At 41.6% G+C, this 21,734-nt stretch overlaps 1 protein-coding gene across 2 annotated transcripts in view; it reads right to left on the minus strand.

Annotated features, from left to right (window-relative positions):
* GRM7 (glutamate metabotropic receptor 7) overlaps window positions 1-21,734 on the minus strand; it is a 780,988-nt gene that overhangs the window by 279,889 nt on the left and 479,365 nt on the right. For both annotated transcript variants that reach the window (XM_029052142.2, XM_029052141.2), the window contains exon 6: window positions 15,670-15,870. In XM_029052142.2, the coding sequence (XP_028907975.1) occupies window positions 15,670-15,870 (201 nt within the window). The remainder of the gene's footprint in view (window positions 1-15,669; window positions 15,871-21,734) is intronic.

The raw sequence follows: 21,734 nt of genomic DNA on the forward strand, positions 1-21,734 counted from the left end.
AGTCTAGAGGGGGAGAGAGACATTAATATGAATGAATACAACTACAGATATGTACATAAGTGTTGTGGGGCTGGGATGGTGGGGATGAATAAAGGGAGCAAGTCAAGGCAGTGCAGAAGGGAATGGGAGAAGAGGAAAGGAGGGCTTTCTCCTCTTGGAGGAGATGTGCCATCAATAAGCCTTTGAAGAGGGGGAGAGTAATTGTCTGTTGTATATGAAGAGGGAGGGCGCTCCAGTCCAGAGACAGGATGAGGAAGTGAGTTTGGCGGTGAGATAGACGAGATCAAGGTACAGTGACATTATGGCCCATCCCCTTCTCCTGGATCTAACCTTCATTTCACTGACCCTATCCTCTCCTGGTTCTCCTTTTCCCTGTCTCGCAGCTCCTTCTCAATCTCTTTGACTGATTTATAATCTGCCTCCCACACCCCAACCAGGTATCTCTTGAGGCTCTGGTCTAAGCTTCTCAAATCACACTTTTGGGAGCTCATCTATTTTCAAAGCTACAACTATGTGGATGACTTCCAAATCTGTATCACTAAACCTGACCTCACTCTTTTTGTATGCAATCTCAATTCTCATATTACCTCCAAGACATCTCTACTCAGATGTCCTGCCAGCATCTCAACCTCAACAGGTCCAAAACTGAACTCTTTATATTCAATCAATCAGTCAATCATATTGAGTGCTTATGCTGTGCAGGGCACTGTACTAAGCACTTAGGAGAGTACGGCACAATATAACAATACTCCCACCAATATCCTCTCTTTCACCTAACTTTCCCATCACTATTGACAACACCACTTTTTTTAAATTGTAATTGTTCAGTGCATACCATGTTCCAGGCACTATACTAGAGAAGCAGCATGACTCAGTGGAAAGAGCATGAGCATGGGAGTCAGAGATCATGGGTTCAAATCACGCTTCAGCCGCATGTCAGCTGTGTGACTTTGGGCAAGTCATTTCACTTCTCCATGCCTCAGTTACCTCATCTGTGAAATGGGGATTAAGACTGAGCCCCACGTGGGACAACCTGATCACCTTGTATCCTCCCCATCACCTAGAACAGTAAGCACATAGTAAGAACTTAACAAATACTCAACTGTATATATTTTCATTACCCTATTTATTTTGTTAATGAATTGTACATCGCCTTGATTCTATTTAGTTGCCATTGTTTTTACGAGATGTTCTTCCCCTTGACGCTGTTTAGTGCCATTGTTCTTGTCTGTCCGTCTCCCCCGATTAGACTGTAAGCCCGTCAAACGGCAGGGACTGTCTCTATCTGTTGCCGACTTGTTCATCCCAAGCGCTTAGTACAGTGCTCTGCACATAGTAAGCGCTCAATAAATACTATTGAATGAATGAAATGCCATAATTATTATTATTATTATTAATATAATTATTATAATTATAATTATTATAATTATTATTACTAAGTCCTGGGGTAGATACAAGCTTAATCAGGTTGGATACAGTCCATGAGGGCTCACAGTCTTAATTCCCATTTTACAGATGAGGGAACTGAGGCACAGAGAAGTTAAGTGACTTGCCCAAAGATACCCAGAAGAAAAGTGGTGGAGTCAGGATTAGAATCCAGATCCTTCTGACTCCCTGCCTCATGGTTTATCCATTCAGCCACACTGATTCTCCTCTTCATCTCTTATTATTCTTTATTCCACTTTCAACTTTCATAGTCTCTCTGTCACCAAACCATGTCACTTCTTCCTTCATAACACCTCCAGAATCCATCCTTTCCTCTCCATCCAAACTGCCATCTTTCTGGTCCAATCATTTGCCACATATCCCAACTTGACTACTGCATCAGCCTCCTCACTAGCCTCTCTTCACTCCAGTCCTTACTTCACTTTGCTAATCCAATCATTTTTCTAAAAAAAGGTTTTGTGCATATCTCCCCACTCCTCAAAAACCTCCAATGGTTCCCTGTACATTTTCACATCAAACATAATCAGTGGCATTTGTTGAGCACTTACTGTGTGCAGACCACTGGACTAAGGAAATAATCTTTCTCATTTTCTCACTTCCCTAATCTTTAGTCAGTGTTTTCCAATAAAAAGATCTTGATGGTACAGACTCCCTTGGAATATCATTCACTCCACCGACTTCAACTCCCATCTCTATGCAGGTGATTTACAAATCTACATCTCCAGCCCTGATCTCTGCACCATCCCATTTTCTCCTGCCTTCAGGACAACAATACCTAGTTGTCCCACCAATACATCAAACGTAACATGTTCAAAATTGATCAATCAATCAATCCATGGCATTTGTTGAGCACTTACAATGTTCAGAGCACTGTACTAAGTGCACTAACAAAATTAGCAGAAACATTCCCTGCCCATACTGAGCTTACAATCTAGAGGGGGAGACAGACATTAACATGACCGGATAAATAATTTATAATATATAATTTAATGATGCATACACAAAAGCTGTGGGGTTGGAAGTGGGGAGAATAAGAAATGTCCAATGGTCACAGATCCAAGTGCATAGACGATGCATAAAGGAGAGCGAGCAGGGGGAAAGAGGGCTTAATTGGGGAAAGCCTCTAGGTGGAGATGGGACCTGAATAATGCTTTGAAGGTGGAGAGAGTGGTGGTCTGGCTTATATGGAGGGGGAGGGAGTTCCAGGCTATTTGGGGGATAGGGAAAAGGGGACAACGATGAGATAGATGGGACTGAGGCACAGTGAGTAAGATGGAGCTGGAGGAGCAGAGTGTGTGGGCTGGGCTGTAGTAGGAGACTAGTGAGGTGAGGTAGGATGAGGCTAGCTGACTGAGTGCTTTAAAGCTGATGGTAAGGAGTTTCTGTTTGATGCAGAGGTGGATGGACAGCCATTGGCATTCTTGAGGAGTGGGGAGACATGGACCGAACGTTTTTGCTGGTAAACGATCCGTGTAGCAGAGTCAAGTATAGGTTAGAGTGGGGAGAGACAGGAGGCTGGGAGTTCAGTAAGGAGGCAGATGTAGTAGTCAAGGCAGGATAGCATATGCGCTTGGATCAGCATCGCGTCAATTTGGATGGAGAGGAAAGGATGGATTTTAGCAGTGTTGTGAACTGACAGGATTTGGTGACAGACTGAATATGTGGATGGAATGAGAGAGATGAGTTGAGGACAATGCCAAAGTTATGGACTTGTGACATAGAAAGGAGAATGATGTCTACAGTGATGGGAGAGAGTACGGGAGGATAGGGTTTGGGTAGAAAGATGAGGAGTTCAGTTCTGGATATGTTTAATTTGAGGCGTCAGCAGGACATCCAAATAGATATGTCTTGAAGTTAGGAGGAAAAGTGAGATTGCAGGAAAGGAGAAATGTCAGGGCTGGAGATTTAGATTTGGGAATCATCTGCATAGAGATGTTAATTGAAGCCATGGGAAGAAATGAGCTCTCCAAGGGAGTGAGTGTAAAGGGAGAATAGAAGGGGACCTAGAACTGAGCCTTGAGGGATCTCTATTCTCAGAGGGTGGGAAAACAGAACAAAACAAAACAAACAAAACAAAACAGAACTCCTCATCTACGCACCCTAACCTTGTTTTCCTCATGTCTCTCCCATCATTATAGACAACACTCTGTTCTTCTCCATGTCTCTGAGCCCATAACCTCGGCATTTATCCTTGTCTCATTCAATCATATTTATTGAGCACTTACTGTGTGCAGAGCACTGTACTAAGGGCTTGGAGAGTACAATTTGGCAACAGATAGAGACAATCCCTACCCAACAATGGGCTCACAGTCTAGAAGGGACAAACCCACATATTCAGTCTGTCACCAAATCCTGTCAGTTCAACCTTCACAACATTTCTAACAATTGCCTTTTCTCTTCATCCTATCTGCTATCACACTGTTCCAAGCACTTGTCATATCCACCTTTATTATTGTATCAGCCTCCTCATTGACCTCCCTTTTTTATGGTATTTGCTAAGCGATTCCTATGTGTCAAACACTGTTTTACATGCTGGGGTAGATACAAGTTAGTTAGGTTGGACACAATCTCTGTCCTGTATGGCCCTCACAGTTTAAGTGAGTGTCCCTGCCTCCTGTCTCTTCCCACCCTGTCCAGATGTCACTCTGCTGTTTGGATCATTTTCTAAAAAATGTTTCCCCATTCCACAGAAACCTCCACTGATATCCCATCTATCACTACATTAAACAGAAACTCCTTGCCATTGTCCTTAAGGCAGACAATCAGTCCTCCTCCTCCTACCTGACCTCACTCATTTTGCACTACAACTCAGCCCACACACTTTGCTCCTTTGATCCCAACCTGCTCACCGTACCTAAATCTTATTTGTCTCACCACCAACCCCTTGCCCATGCCCTCTCTCTGGCCAGGAACTCCCTCCCCTCTTCAGATCTGACAGACCAGTACTCTTCCCATCTTCAAGAGCCTACTAAAATCATATCTTCTCCAAGAAGCCTTTCCTGAGAAACTTCTCATTTTCCCATCCTTGTATGTTGCCTATGCTCTTTGATCTGTACCACCTGAGCAATTTGATACTCATCTCAATCCCAGCCCCACAGAACATTGGAAGCAAGGTCACTCGTTTTGCTTTTTTCCTCTCAGGGACAGGAACCTCGTTCCTCCAGAGTCTGACTTTGGATCCCAGACCTCCAGGGTATCCTAACCCACCCCCAAGATCATCTCCAATCTCTCCAGGGTCCATTCAGGGTCACAGGTGAGCTCTCCCAAGTGTCTTGCTCTCCCAGGCACACAGCTCACTACCTCTTCACCTCCAAGATGGCCATGAGACTTCTTCTCTAACTACCTAGTACTTCTACTTCCTCTCCAATCCTGATCTCTGATTAGTGCAGGTAAGTATTTATACTTTCTTCGGGGAGAAGCACCATGCAGTATCTCTCCCTGCTTCCTTCTTCCCTTTCTAAGTGTGTAGGCCAGTGGAACTTCCTGTCACATACTTCCTTATGCATCATTAGGCTAAAATAATAAAGCCATCTGTCAGCAACAGCGTATTCAGCCCCCTACTCCCTGAGTACAAATACCCATGAAAAAAGGCCAAAAACGGACAAGAAAGGAGAAGTTGTGAGACCTTAGACAAGTCAGTTATCTGCAAAATGAGGATTAAATCCTACTCTCTCTTATTTAGACTGCGAGCCCCGGGTGAGACAGTGATGGTGTCAAAGCTGATCTTCTTGCATCTACCCCAGCGCGTAATATAGTGTTTGACATAATAAGTGCTTACAAGTGCCATAAAAAAGCAGGATACCCGAAATGTTATTTTAAGCCTGCAGCCTGATTCTAAAGTCCTTTTTTTTTTTCATTTAAGTTCCTGGTTCACGGTCTAATCTTTTCATGACTGAGATATAGAATTTTTGGCTTGTCTATAAGGAGACAACCTTTGTGACAGTGGAATGATTGAACACTAAAATAGGCTATCAAGGAAGGCTGTGACATCTGCCTTGAAGACCATCATAAATAGGACTGATAGCTACTTTGGAATGGCTTAGGTGCATTCCTGAGTAAAGGTAGGGAGCTTTTCCAACTCTGTGATTCTATCATTTAATCCCTCAATATTTTATGTTTAATCATCTCAGTTGAAGGAAATGTTAATAGTTTATGTGAAAAATAAGTAGGATGAGATATTTACTTTTATATTAGTCAACTCCTTAACCAAGAGGAATATATCATCATCCTACCAAAAGATTACATAATAACTGACATGCTTTCATAGAATTCTCATCAGGTATTTTGGCAATTTTAGGAACATCATCTTCTGTAATCTGGTTGGATATTAAAAATTGGTTCCTAGAGGCAAATGTAGTCAATGTGAACACAATCAAGCACCCCTTCGCAATATGAAGTCATTTAAAAGAGTGCCAAAATGGTATAATTGTAGCATTTCTTTTACACAGTCCCAAGAGACTCCTCAAGATAGACACTTTGTGAAGACTGTAAGGTTGTTTTGGGCAGGGAATGTGTCTACCAATTCTGTAATATTGTTATATTGTGCTTTCCCAAGCACTTAGTACAGTGCTCTGTAAACAGTATGGCATAGTGGATAGAGCACAGGCCTGGGAGTCAGAAGGTCATAGATACTAGTCCTGGCTCTGCCATGTGTCTGCTGTGTGACTTTAGGCAAGTCACTTCACTTCTCTGGGCCTCAGTGACCTCAACTGTAAAATGGGGATTGAGACTGTGAGCCTAACATGGGACAGGGACTGTGTTCATCTTGATTTGCTTGTATCCTCTCCAGCACATATACAGTGCCTGGCATATACCATTATTATTATTATTGTTGTTATTAATAAGTATGATAGATTGATAACATGAGGGAGGTATGTGGTCCTAATCTCAAACCTAAATAAGTGATTTTTTTGTATCTATGCTCCTGACAGGAATCTGCCAGGTCTACAAAACAAAAAACAAAACAAAACAAAAACACCATTCTTTACTTTTCAGATCATTAGCAAGAAAATAAAAGGCCTGTCACTTTAGAGGAGGCATTCATATTCTGAAGCACATCTCTCTTTTGTCTCAACAATTTGATATGGTACTGGAATTTATACTGAGTCTTCCTACAAATCTATGGCCTCAGATCACTGAAATAAAAAGACTTGAGTGCTTCATAGTCTTGGAAGGAGAAAGAGTATCTGAAGCAAGTGAAAGAAAGATTATTTCATTTGTTTAGTGAGAAAACATCCAGTTACGTAGCTTTCTCCAAAGTTGGAACACAAATAAACAGCATTAAGGTTCATGGGAATGGGGCTCATTGAATAATTTCTCTCTCCTCTTAAAGTATTTGCAAGGGGAAACGATTCTTGTCATTCTACTTTCTATCCTTATTAAAATCCTTGTTTAAAAATGAACATTAAGCAGTTGAATAGTTCATTTAAATGATGCCTTGCGATAGTGTATTGTATGTCTTTGACCTTATGATATGCACCACGATGCAACTGGACTTAGCATTTTAACCATACTTAGCTGCACTTGTGATTCACATAAAAATGGAAGAAATAATTTATTAAAAATGAACCACTGACATACACGAAGGAAAGTCAGAAAAGGACAAATAAAACCTCTTAGAGGGTATGTGATTAGCATGCCTATAATAAGGAAACAGCATGGCTTAATGGATAGACCACTGGCCCGGGAGTCAGAAGGATCTGGATTCTAATCCTGGGCTCTACCACATGTCTGCTGTGTGACCTTGATCAGTCTTTTCACTTCTCTTTGTCTCGTTACCTCATCTGTAAAATGGGGATTAAGAGCGTGAGCCCCATAAGGGACTGTGCATAACCTGATTAACGTGTATCTATCCCAGCGCTTAAAACAGTGCTTGACACATAGTTAGCGCTTAACAAGTAGCATTATTATAATAATAATAAAGATTAAAGTACATACCAAATTTTATGCATATGCATGCATGGGTTGGGAAAATGTGTCAAGCCCTCACGGAATCACGGAAACACTAATATCTAACTTGCAACAGGAAAAGGCTGACGACCTGGGAGAAACACACTGTTCAAATTTAGTAGGTCATATAATCCAGTATTTTTCACTGGAGGGATTAGTACCACCACTTCTAATTCACACCATAGCAGATTATCTCCTTAAGGAAATCACTGCATTGCTTGCTTTGCAATGAAGCAGCAGGAGAAGCAGCATGGTATAGTGGATAGAGCATGAACCTGGGAATCAGAAGGTCATGGGTTCTAATTCCAGGTCCACCACTTGTCTGCTATGTGACCTTGGGTGAGTGACTTCACTTCTCTGGGCCTCAGTTCTCTCATCTGTAAAGTGGGGATTGAGACTGTGAGCCCCACATGGGACAGGGACTGTGTTCAACCTGATTTGCTCATATCCACCCCAGCATTTAGTACACTGCCTGGCATATAGTAAGTGTTTAACAAGTACCATTATTATTATTATTGCTTTTATAATGGAGAATGAGCACAGTTATTATCTAACATTTGTTTCAGATAATAGCAAGGTATCTTTATCTTTAAGGTAATGTGAATTCCCTAAAAATCTCCCCTGTGTCTCAACATTCCCACCTTCCTCCTTCTCCCTCTTTTACTCTCATTCTTTTCAAGAGGTCTTCTGCCTCCTTTCAAAATCTTCCCCACATCTTTGCCTTTGACCCCATCCCTTCACATCTTATTAAAACACTTGACCTTTCCCTTTTTCACTCCATGACCACCTTCTTGAATCACTCACTCTCCAGTGGCTCCTTCCCCTCTGTTTTCAAACATGCCCATGTATGCCCTTATCTAAAAAAAACCAAAAAAACTCTCCCTTAACTCCTCCAGGTACTGATTCAACTCCCTCCTTTCCAAACTCCTTGAACAAGTCATTTAGATCCATGCCTCTACTTCCTCTCTTCTAACCATTTCTTCAATCCCTTGCACTCAAATAGAAACTGCCCTCTCTAAGGTCACAAATGATCTCCTTGCTAAATCCAACAGCCTCTACTCTATCCTAATCCCCCTTGACCTCTCATCTGCTTTTGATACTGTGGACAAACCCATTCTCCTGGAAACAGTATCTAACCTTGATTTTACTGGCCCTGCCCTCTCCTGGTTCTACTCCTATCTCTCTGGCTGCTTCTGCTCTGTCTCAATCCTCCTCTTTCTCCTGCCCCTTAATTGCGAGGGTCCCTCAAGATTCAGTTCTGGATCCCCTTCTATTCTCCATCTACACCTGCTCCCACGGAGCCCTCATTCACTCCCACACCTTCCACTACTATTTCTATGTGATGGTTCCCAAATCTACCTCTCCATCCCTGACCTTCTCCTTCTCTACAGTCTCAAATTTCCTTTTTGCCTTCAGGACATCTCTACTTCGATATCCTGGTGACATCTCAAACCTAACATACTCGAAACAGAACTCTTCATTTTCCCACCAAGAACCTCTTCTCCTGAATTTTCCTTCATTTAGAGACCACCACCTTCCTCCCTCTCTCACAAGTACACAATCTTGGTATTTTCCTTGACTCTCTCCTCTCTAATTCAGACCACATATTCAATCTGTAAGTAAAGCCTTCCAGTTCTACCTTCACAACATCTCCAAAATTTGCTCTTTCCTCTCCATTCAAACTGTCACCTTGCTGGTTCAAGCACTTGTAATATTCTGCCTTGACTACTCCCTCAGTCTTCTCACTGGTCTCCCTGCCTCCAGCCTCCCTTCTCCAGAGCATACTTCATTTTGCTGCTGGATCATTTTTCTAAAAGATTGTTCTGCACAAATTTCCCCACTCCTCAAAAACTGCCAATGGCTGCCAAACCATCTCTGCATCAAACAGAAACTCCTCACCATTGGTTTTAAGGTGGCTCAATCAATTCTTCCCCTCCTATCTAAAGTCACTTCTCCTTCCACTACAAGCCATTTTGCACACTTCGCTCTTCTAATACCAACCAATTCACTGTGTCTCGACCTCATCTCTGTCACTAATGACCCCTTTCTCATGCCACCCCACCTGCCCAGAACTCCCTCCCCCTTCATAGCCAACAGACCACCACTCTCCCTACTTTCAAAGCCCACTAAAAACATACCTCTAACTAAACCTCTCATTTCCCCACCCAATTCTCCCTCACTTGTGTGCTGCCCGTACACTTAAGTCTGAATGTTCTAAACCTTGTGATTTACTCCCCACCAATTCAGACCTTATGTACATATTCTTATGCTCTATTGTTTCCCCTTCTAGTAATTAATTTTAATGTCTGTCTCCCCGAGTAGGTTTTAAGCTCCTTTAAGGCAGGAATCATGTCTACTAACTCTATTGTACTCTCCCATGCACTTAGTACAATACTCTGCCCACAGTAAGTGCTCAATAAATACCATGAATTAATTGACTGACTAATTATATTTGGGGAAAGGTTGTAATGTCATTGTAAGGATCATGTTTTCTATTTTGGAGCTATCAGCTGTTTCCTCTTCCTCCTCCCCTACCTCCAATGGAACAATCAGTGACCAAAGTTTACCTGATGGGTATTTTCTACAAAATGTTGAACATCTCTAATGTAGTCTATCTCCAGTACAACATAGGGTTCTACAATGAAGAACACCTTAAAAATATTTCTATTGGACCTTTCCCTATCTCTTAGTCCATATTATTTTAGAGAAGTCAAATGTTACAGTTAAGTTTGTCACTGGAGGAGTACAATTTCTGATGATTGCACATTATAACCAAGTCATTATGTTTTCCAACAAAAAAAAATTTAACTTTGGAAGAGAAAAAACAGTATGTGTAAAACTTGTGAAAGGTGTTTCTGTTGAGATTTTCAAAGAACAGTACAGTAGAAAGGCAATTATATGAAATAATTGATGTTACTGGGGTTCTGGCTAGGACCAGATGGCTGGTTCCAAATTTGGCCCAAGGAGCAAGGAGTCGATTGCTTACTGGCTGACCTTTGATCTTCTCCCCCTCCTGCATACACTTCCCTCCCTCATTTCCCTCCTCATTCCTATGGCTCCCAACTAGTCTTCTGTGATCTGGGTAGTGGCTTACAGGAAGTTGGTGCACACTAGCCCTTTGAGGTCCAAAGGTGGCTCCCAGAGGTGTTCCCATGATGGTTGGGATACTTGGAGGGTGTAACCGTGTAGAACTTCTGCCCCTTTTTATGGTATTCATTAAGTATTTACTATGTACCAGGCACTGTTCTAAGCACTGGGGTAAATACAAAAAAATCAGGTTGGACACAGTCCATGTCCCACATGAGGCTTAATCTTCTTTTTATAGATGCGGTAACTGAGGCACAGAGAAATTAAGTGACTTGCCCAAGGACACACAGCAGGCAAGTTGCTGAGCTGGGATTAAAACCCAGGTCCTCTGACTATCAGATCTGTGCTCTTTCCACTATGCCATGTTGCTTTCTGCCTTTGTCTGGGGCAGGAAACTCATATTATCCAATTGCACCTACCTTGAATGGTAGGGCCAGCTTCATCTGGCAAAGATGGACTCAAGTAGGATTTATCGCATCAATTACCATCCTGTCTCTTTATGCCAACCACATACTCAAAAAAAATGCATCCACCTCTACCACTTTTGTATATACCCTATTACTTAAGCACTCATCTAAATAGCTACTTCTTCCTATCATTTTAGTGTCTGCTTCCCCCATTAGATTGTAAACTCTTTGAAGGCAGGAATCATATTTGCTAACTTTATTGTACTTTTTCAAGCTCTTAGGATTGTGTTTGGCAGACTGTAGGTAATAAATACTACTGATTAATTGAATGATAGGATAAAGGCAGTCAGCAAAAGATTCTTTACTAGACAACAAGCTGAAGGAGTGAAAAAGAGAACTAGATTGGCCTGGTGAAAAGAACACAAGACCAGGGGTCAGAAGACCTAGGTTCTAACACTGGCTATGCCACCTGCTTGTTATGTGACCTTGGGCAAATCACTTGACTTCTCTGTGCCTCCATTCCTTCATCTATAAAATGGCAATTAAATACCTGTTTTCTCTCCCCCTGAAACTGCAAAACTAAAGTCTAGGTCTTCCCTGACTAAACTCTCCTTTCTTCTTCTCCCATTCCCTTCTCCATCGCCCTGACTTGCTCCCTTTATTCATCCCCCATCCCAGCCCCACAGCAATTATGTACAAAGCTACAGTTCATTTATTTATATTAATGTCTGTCTCTCCATCTAGGCTGTAAACTCGTTGTGGGAATGTGTCTGTTTAATGTTATATTGTACTCTCCCAAGTGCTTAATACAGTGTTCTGCACAAAGTAAGTGCTCAATAAATATGATTGACTGACTGATTGATTCTAATTTGGAACACACTGTGTCTGATCTGATTGTGTTGTATAGACCCCAGCACTTAACTAATTGCTTGGCACATAATAATTGTGGTCTTTGTCAAACAATTACTAATAAAATTTCTACCTATAGGAAAATGAATCTGGGGGAGGGAATGAGGGCTTTAAACTGGAGGTTAGAGAGGGTGAAGCAAACGTCTGTACATGTCAAGGGCTGGAAAGGACTCTCCCAGGATGGGAGCGAAGATTAGTAAATAAATGCTCCTGCCATTCTTGAACTAGTGATCACTTTTCATTCAATCTGAACTAGCCATTTAACTACCGAATAAACTGACTCAATGATCAAGACTGAGATCTGCCCAAAATTGCTTGGTTATCTGTTATTTTTTAGTTATCTCAATCGGCAGCAGTTCAGATAATCAGTTTGGATAGGATAACAGGCCTTTGGAAAATTGTGTTTCTAATGTATTGGCACCTCCACAGAGGGTCATGGGTTCTAAATCCAGCTCTGCCACTTGACTGCTGCATGATCTTGGGAAAGTCACTTCACTTCTCTGTTCCTCAATTCCCTCATATGTAAAATGGGGATTGAGACTGTGTCTGACCTGACTTGCTTGCATCCACGCCAGTGCTTAGTATAGTGCCTGGCACATAGTAAGTGCTTAACAAATACTATTATTATTATTACTATCATTATTTTTATTATATTATCCTTTCAGAAAAATATTTCATTGCAGATCTTTATTCCAATAAATCTTGTTTTTAGCTTCAAGACAAAATAAACATTATTTGGAAACCTGCTCCCTTGACATTTCCTTACCATTTGCCCACAGGGGCCCATGCCTATAAGGTGGTAGAATCACAGAGTGTGTAGAGAGTTCTCAAGTATTAGGGTTAAGGTATTAATTATTATTAGTAATAATAATGATGATTTGTTTAGATACAAGATAATTAGATCATATGGAGTCCCTGTCCCAGTTGAGGGTCACAGTCTGAGGCAGAGGGGAACAGGTATTTTATTCCCATTTTACAGATGACAAAACTGAGGCACAGAAAAGTTAGGTGCCTCATCTAAGTTCCTACTGAAGACAAGTAGCAGAGCCAGGACTAGAAGCTGGATCTCCTGAATCCCAGTCCTGGGTTCTTTCCACCACACCATGCTGCTTCCCTACAAAGTTCACCCTCTGAAGGGACCCTACCACCAGAAAAAGCCCCATCTGTGGAGGTCCTGGTGAGTTAGGGAACATGAAGCTGTTGGTCTAGTTTCGTGGCTCTGTGCCTGAATGTGGGATGACAAGTGGAATCCAATAAGAGTTTCAAAATGTTGGAAGGGATCTTGGGAGCTCAACTGACTCAGTTTCCTAATTCTGGGCAGGTAAATCAGGAAAATAACCAGGAGTGACTATTATCTATTTTGTTCTTAAAGATTTTTGTGGGTGGAGACTCCACAATCTTTCTCAATAGACGGTTTCCCTGTTGTATCAACCTGACAGGCCAGCTGCCTTTCCTTTTAGGATGAACTCAATGGACTTGTAGAATAATTGGTTCACGTCCTCCTCAAAGTCCTTCTTATGTTCACCTTAGTTTTCTCTTCTCAGTACCAAAGAAACTCTTTTCCTTAAACCTTTCCTCATAGTCCCTGATTCCAATCCCTTTATTCATGTTTGCCACTCTTCTCTGGACCCTCTCCAGTTTCTCTACACCCTGTTAAAGAGTTGGAACTACAGTTGGATGCAATCCTCTAAAAGGCTGAGTAATGCAAAGTAGGGCAATAGGATCACTTCTCTACTGGGGGCCCATGTTATTGCAATCCACTAGATAATATTAGATTTTATAATATTAGGTTTCATTCACTACCATGCTGAAATTTTAAAAAAACAGCACTACATTACTGACCTACATGATCTTGTGGATCACTAGAACTCCACAATGCTTGTGCTCATTCCATAATGTGAACTGGAGTTTATCCTTTGCCTCTATGTGGGCTACTTTGGGTTCCGACTGAATGTCATGCTATTTTTGTAGGACCTATTTTCTCATTTCTCTGGGTGACTTTAAATTTTATTCCTATCCTCCAAGTTGTGAGTCATCAGACCCAACCTCAGAGACCTGTATTCCCCAGGGGAATTCATCCTAAGGGAGAGAGGTAGCATGTGTCTTTTCAAGCTGTTGGAACTCTGCCTCTAACATCCACACTGCTTTTGAAAACTCTGCCTTGAAAAATTCTCAGGCTTTAATGGAGGCAATTTAGAAATGAGATGTTTCCTCTCTTTGAAGCTGCATTTGTGAAATATGCATTAAAAGAATCCCAGAATGATTTCCTACACTAAGTCGGTCAATGTAATGAAATTTGCCAACATGACATGAAATGGTTACAGGCAAATTAGACCTTAGTGACAAAGGAATTGTCTTATAGAATTGGGGCATAGTTCTCCCAAGAATGCCTACAGATGTTACTAGGATTGATGAGCCAGATTCTCCTAATGTTTAAAATATTCTCAAAGTATTACAGACATCTTTGGAAGCTCTATTAACTCTTTCAAACCACTAATTTATCATTTACCATTCCAATTCCTAGTAGTGTTCGGTATATTAATGGATATGAGCTGAAAGAGTTAATTGAACTTTCAGACATACCTCATTTATTCCCTTGGAGTAGTTCATACATTGGGGAACTTGGCTTATTGGATCAAAAAAAAAAACTGAACCCCTCCCACAATGCACTTCAAAAATTATACAAATAAATGAAACGCTCTCAGTCTCTGTAGCCATTAGCTTGTATTATTTAGAATCTAATTTAAACAGCTTTACTGAAAGTACTATTTTTTTTATAAAAATAATTGAGTCCTTTTAGTCTAAATTCCATGAAATCCTGGAATAGTAAATTGCCCTAGTGGATTGTGTGAAGATTTCTTTTTATCTGATCTACATGGGAGGAAAGCACCCAGATCACAGAATTTGACTAGAATGAAAGAAAGCCAAGACAATTTATCCATTCTGTTCATATTGTCACTTGAATTATAAAATATTTCTTAACTAAAACAAGTAATGCAGTGTGCCCTGTTCTATATTTATTTCACTTGTAGAGACCTGAGTTCAAGATTTGAAATTAGAATGAGAATGGGTTCATTTAAACACTTTTTTTCATTGGTTCCAGTGTTTCATTTTTTACTATTTTGAAATGTGAAAGAGGAGGAGAGACTTCTGCAGTCATTCAAAACCCTCTTCTGTAGGGGCAAAAGACCCTGGGTTCTACCATCTTTGATAGCATTGGTCATGCAGAGAACCTAACATCCAAGATACTTGAAAATACAAAGCAATATTTTGAAACTTCCCTCTTCACCCTACTGTGTCACATAAAAAAGTGGAAAAGGTGCAGGGCTGGGAGTCAATACTGCTGGAATCTTAGCTCATTTCTGCGACTGTCCTGTTGTGTGATCTCGAGTGAATCACTTAAACTTCTCTGTGCCACAGCTTTCTCATCTATTAAATGGGGATAATTTTCTACAAAATTTACATTGGTGAGAAAGAGGGCTTCAAAATGAAATAAGCATTAACCTTTTCCCCAAAGTGAACAGCACTGTATGTCAGGGAATGGAAAAAGTGGCAGAAATCATTGATTTTGTTCCCAGTTCACTCCAGCCAGGAGAGTGAGGTGGGAAAACATTTTTGTGCATTGTTTAACATTTGATAATCGTATGCAATGTTTATATTAAAATTCTTGATAGACTAGGAATATGTTGGGTAACTGCAGGGACCGGCATTAACTCTTTAAGGATCTACATGATATCTTAGCAGCCCAAAGTGTTGGTGAATCATTTGTGAAATGACAATAATTTAATGACATCCAAGATAAAAGTGTTTGGTCAAATGTATATATACTGAATAAATACTGAAAAAGATATAAATACTTAAAGATACTCACCGTTGAAATTTACACCACGGATATACTTCAACAGCTTCTTGCCCCCTGCGTGCTCCATCTCTGGGCAGACACCAGGGTAATCAGCACATAGATCCTTGTTCATATGATGGAGGGCATGAGCCATGGCATAAACAGCATCAATCACAAATTGAACTTTACCCTCTTGCTCGTAATAGGAATCTTTTCCAATTCTCTCCTGTCCTGCACATATAAACAACCAACACAAAAAGAGGTTCATGGTGAGAATTTTTTTTCTGCTTTGAATTTCATTTTGAAGTGAATACCTGCATTTAGAGTGAGCAAAGTGCAACATCTGATGTCATTATTCCCGTAGTTATTTAAACAATTAACTATATTCAACAATTTCAATTCTGGTAAACCTTTGAATTACAGGAAACAAACATCATCAAGAACACTAATCAAAATCACAATGAATTTATACACAAGAGGAAAATATGGGTCTCAAAATGCAGCCAGTTCCCTAGAATAAAGAATACATTTTAAAACAAAGTACAGCGGGTATTTTAACCTGTGAAAACATGTTCTGCTTTTCAAATCCCTGTACCTAATTGAAGGGTATTGTTAAGGAGTTTTTCCTCTTTCCTTCATTTCCTGGCTTGCTGAATCCATGTTTTGTTGCTCAGTATTTTAATGCTGACATTTTGGATTGCTGAGCTGGAAATTGCTCTAATTGCTGTTAGCAAAGGTATTCTTATTTTTCTATACATCTGTCTGTCTTCCCTGACTTAGATTTTGAGCATTTCTGTGGGACACAGACTATACCCAACCCCCAACCCACAGCATTTATGTACATATCTTTAAATTATGTATTATAAATTACTTATTTATTCATATTAATGTCTGTCTCCCTTCTATTCATTCATTCATTCAATAGTATTTATTGAGCACTTACTATGTGCAGAGCACTGTACTAAGCGCTTGGAATGAACAAGTCGGCAACAGATAGAGACTGTCCCTGCCATTTGATGGGCTTACAGTCTAATCGGGGGAGACAGGCAGACAAGAACAATGGCAATAAATAGAGTCAAGGGGAAGAACATCTCGTAAAAACAATGGCAACTAAATAGAATCAAGGCGATGTACATTTCATTAACAAAATAAATAGGGTAATGAAAATATATACAGTTGAGCAGACGAGTACAGTGCTGTGGGGATGGGAAGGGAGAGGGGGAGGAGCAGAGGGAAATGGGGGGAAAAGAGGGTTAAGCTGTGGAGAGGTGAAGGGGGGGTGGTAGAGGGAGTAGAGGGAGAAGGGGAGCTCAGTCTGGGAAGGCCTCTTGGAGGAGGTGAGTTTTAAGTAGGGTTTTGAAGAGGGGAAGAGAATTAGTTTGGCGGAGGTGAGGAGGGAGGGCGTTCCAGGACCGCGGGAGGACGTGGCCCAGGGGTCGACGGTGGCATAGGCGAGACCGAAGGACGGTGAGGAGGTGGGCAGCAGAGGAGCAGACCGTGCGGGGTGGGCAGTAGAAAGAGAGAAGGGAGGAGAGGTAGGAAGGGGCAAGGTGATGTAGAGCCTTGAAGCCTAGAGTGAGGAGTTTTTGTTTGGAGCGGAGGTTGATAGGCAACCACTGGAGGTGTTTAAGAAGGGGAGTGACATGCCCAGATCGTTTCTGCAGGAAGATGAGCCGGGCAGCGGAGTGAAGAATAGACTGGAGCGGGGTGAGAGAGGAGGAAGGGAGATCAGAGAGAAGGCTGACACAGTAATCTAGCCGGAATATAACGAGAGCCCGTAACAGTAAGGTAGCCGTCTGGGTGGAGAGGAAAGGGCGGATCTTGGCAATATTGTAAAGGTGAAACCAGCAGGTCTTGGTAACGGATAGGATGTGTGGGGTGAACGAGAGAGACGAGTCAAGGATGACACCGCGATTGAGGGCCTGAGAGACGGGAAGGATGGTCGTGCCATCCATGGTGAAAGGGAAGTCTGGGAGAGGACCGGGTTTGGGAGGGAAGATGAGGAGCTCAGTCTTGCTCATGGTGAGTTTTAGGTGGCGGGCAGACATCCAGGTGGAGACATCCTGGAGGCAGGAGGAGATGCGAGCCTGAAGGGAGGGGGAGAAGACAGGGGCAGAGATGTACATCTGCGTGTCATCTGCGTAGAGATGGTAGTCAAAGCCGTGAGAGCGAATGAGTTCACCCAGGGAGTGAGTGTAAATGGAGAACAGAAGAGGGCCAAGAACTGACCCTTGAGGAACTCCAACAGTTAAAGGATGGGAGGGGGAGGAGGTGCCAGCTAAGGAAACTGAGAATGACCGGCCAGAGAGGTAAGAGGAGAACCAGGAGAGGACGGAGTCCGTGAAGCCAAGGTGAGATAAGGTATGGAGGAGGAGGGGATGGTCGACAGTGTCAAAGGCAGCAGAGAGGTCAAGGAGGATTAGAATGGAGTAGGAGCCATTGGATTTGGCAAGAAGGAGGTCATGGGTGACCTTAGAGAGAGCAGTCTCGGTAGAGTGGAGGGGATGGAAGCCAGATTGGAGGGGGTCCAGGACAGAATGGGACTTAAGGAATTCTAAGCAGCGATTGTAGACGACTCGTTCTAGGATTTTGGAAAGGAAGGGTAGTAGGGAGATAGGGCGATAACTGGAGGGGCAAGTGGGGTCAAGAGCGGGTTTTTTTAGGATGGGGGAGACGTGGGCATGTTTAAAGGCAGAGGGGAAGGAGCCATTGGAGATTGAGTGGTTAAAAATAGAAGTTAAGGAAGGGAGGAGGGCAGGAGCGATGGTTTTAATAAGGTGAGAGGGAATGGGGTCCGAGGCGCAGGTGGAGGGGGTGGCACTTGCGAGGAGGGAGGAGATCTCCTCTGAGGATACTGCAGGTAAGGATGGAAAAGTAGGGGAGAAGGTTGGTGGGGGGGAGGGGAGAGGCGGAGGGATGACTTTGGGGAGCTCAGACCTGATTGTGTCTAGACTATAAGCTTATTATGGGCAGAGAACATGTCTGCTAATTCTGGTGTACTGTACTCTCCCTAGTGCTTAGTACAGTGCTCTGTATATAGTAAGGGCTAAATTAATTCAAGTGATTGACTGATACATGAACTGTATATATCCCAGTGCTTAATACAGTAATTGCCACAGAGTAAGGACTTAATAAATGTCAGTAGTAATAATAAAAAGAATCATCAAATAACTGGCAGTAGGCCCATTCATGGACAAGGCTACTGGTGCTTCCTACTCTTAGCAGAATGCTGCAATCATCACATGTCATCAAAATCCTCAAGAGAAGCAGGTTGGTGCTTTTTAAAGGATAATGATGCTTTGGGCTGATGATGAAGGAAAGGAGTGGCTCAACAAGGTGAAATGGAAAGGCAAAGAGAGAGTTTTAGTCCCATATTAAACAGAGGAGAATTCTTCCCAAAGCCACAGTTTTTATATAGGCAGGTATTCAGATACAATGGTGACGGTTTCCTCTTTGGAATATATCTCTTTGGCCCTAAGACACATCCACTCAGCCTTGTGGGAGAAGAGATCTCATTTTCTTTTTTTTAAAGACCTTTTTATATATTCATTTGTGAAACTTCATTTCTCAGATCTCTAACTGTGAGTATTCTCACTCTATGCCACAACAGTGAATGAATTAAGTTTAGCTTTTCAGCATAATCTGATGAAGCTAGATCTTCCCTTCATGTTTATTTGCAATAAAGAATCAAGAGTTATGTTAACATTTTCCCACTTCTTAGCTAAACTACTAAATCAGGCTTCTCAAATAAAATTTGACCATTACCACACCTTTGTTAAAATTAGACTTGCCCGCTTGCACCTTGTCCCTCATTACCACCCACACTCACAATTAGGCATCACCCACTGCATGGTCATAGCACATGCACATTTTGGTGGGGGTAGGAAGAGAAAAAGGCAAAAAAGGAAACAAAGCTACACATGAGGGAGGAAGCAAAGAAGATATAGGATCTAAACCTGGGGGGAAGATAATAATAATTTGTAAGCACTTACTATGTGTCAAGCATATAAGCCCTGATGTAGTACAACCCAGTCCCTGTTCCATATGAGGCTCACAGGTCTAAGGGAGAGGGAGAACAGGGGTCTCATTCCCACTTTACAGGTGAGGAAAGTGAGGTATAATGAAGTTAAGTGATTTGCCCAAAGTCACACAGCAATTTGTGGCAAAGCTGGAATCAGGACTCAGGTCCTCTGATTCCCAGGTCCGTGTTCTTTCCACTAGGCCATGCTCCTTGAAGAAGGGAAAAAAGACATAGATAAAAAGAAAGAAAAAAGATGGGGGTGGGGGAAGAATGAAAGAGAGAGAGGGGAAAAGAAAGTGAGATAGGAATAGAAAGATTGAGATGCACAAACCCAAATGCAAATCCTACAGAGTTAGGGGGAGTTAGCAGTTGGGCAAGGCAGACAACGGCAACACGGCAACATCCTTCCCTGTCTAATCCCTCGTTTCCCCTATTTGTCCTGTCTTATGCATCAGCTATGTATTTGGACCTGTACCTCTTAAGCACTTGATATTCACCCACTCCCAGTCCCACAGCACTTATGTACCTATGCTTAAACTCTGCCATTTCCCCTATCTCTAATTTATTTTAATGTCTGTCTCCCTCCACTAGATTATAAATTCCTGGAAGGCAGAGATCCTGTCTACCAACTCTATTGTACTCTCCCAAACACTTAGTATGTAAGCACTCAATAAATACAAATGATTGATATTATTTCTTCTGCTCCTTTTTCTCTTCCTTCTCCACATATTCTTTCTCTTCTTTTCTTCCTCTTCCTTAGTGCAATTAGTACCAGTAGCATCCTCTCAATATCAGGGAGCCACTTTGTTTTATGAGCAATAGTCGTGATTACATGGTCACTGCGCATAAAGTAATGCAATACCCTCACAAAAGTGAAAGAGGTAGCAGCAGCAGTAGAGGTAGACATTTTGGCTTCACAGAAATCCCAATGCCTGAATTCTAGCATTGTCACACTGGCCAATCATATAATTATTCTGAAATCCTTGAGTTTATCTCTAAAACAGGGATGAAAAATACTTTCTGCTCTCTTTTGGGAGACATATGAAAATTAATGAGAAAAAGTATGAGATAGCTCTCTGAGTTTTAGCAAGAAAGAGACTATATGAATTACTGTTATTAGACACTCATAACAAAAATGGTAACCTTCACATATTTCATCTTAACTACAAGTTTTCTTCATGAAATATATTCACCCTCTTTGCGATTTTCTCCTCGGAATATGTGGCCTTTCTTCTTTAAGGTTAAAATATTGACATTTTTGAAGCTACAGTGTCTACAGCAAGAACTTACTTTGAACATTCTTATGCTCTCCTTTAATAGTCAAAATTTTTATTTTGACACAGATTCAGTACCCCTATGCACAAAATGGACCTTCTCCAACCTATCATTTCAACCTTCTAATTAAGGAATTATCAGCTGCAAAAAAAACCATTTATAATTCATAAGCATGATGGCATTATCAGAATGCTTAATGAGTCATTCTTCAGGTGAGGGAACATATTTAGAAGATCTGTCCATTGTCCTATTTCCTCACATCACTCTCCTGTATTGATTACAAACCATTTATTTTCTAGAGGTCAGACTCAGAAAATGCTCCTGAGCACCTTAGCTGAAATGCATAACCAAATTAGCTGAGCTAAAGAGAAGCACGCCAGGGGAGGGGAGCTCGAAACTGAAACTCTGAACCAAATAATACTGATTGATTGTGAGAAGCCGGAAAGAGTGTGGAGAAAGAAAATAAATAAAGGTAACAAAGATTTTGTGTAACATGATGTAAAGAGCAATCACACCAGATCCATTACCAAGGAGGGAAAAACAGTTGTGAAAATGTTTAAACTGTTCGGGGTCATCATTGAAAAGCAAATTTGTCAGGTTTTAGGAAATAACTAACCTATTCATTTGGAGAATGGAACTATTTCCAACTAGGGTGGCCAGTTATCGTTTTATACAGGACAGTCCAGATTTCTGTTGGCCTGTCCCTGAACCAGACCCTTGTCTGTCCAATTTGAAATCTTTGGCACCAAGCTTCCCTCACTGTGGCTCCTGAGGCTGAATTCTGTGGCTTGGAAGCTGA

Source organism: Ornithorhynchus anatinus, chromosome X1 (genome assembly GCF_004115215.2).
Source record: "Ornithorhynchus anatinus isolate Pmale09 chromosome X1, mOrnAna1.pri.v4, whole genome shotgun sequence".
Taxonomy (NCBI): domain Eukaryota; kingdom Metazoa; phylum Chordata; class Mammalia; order Monotremata; family Ornithorhynchidae; genus Ornithorhynchus; species Ornithorhynchus anatinus.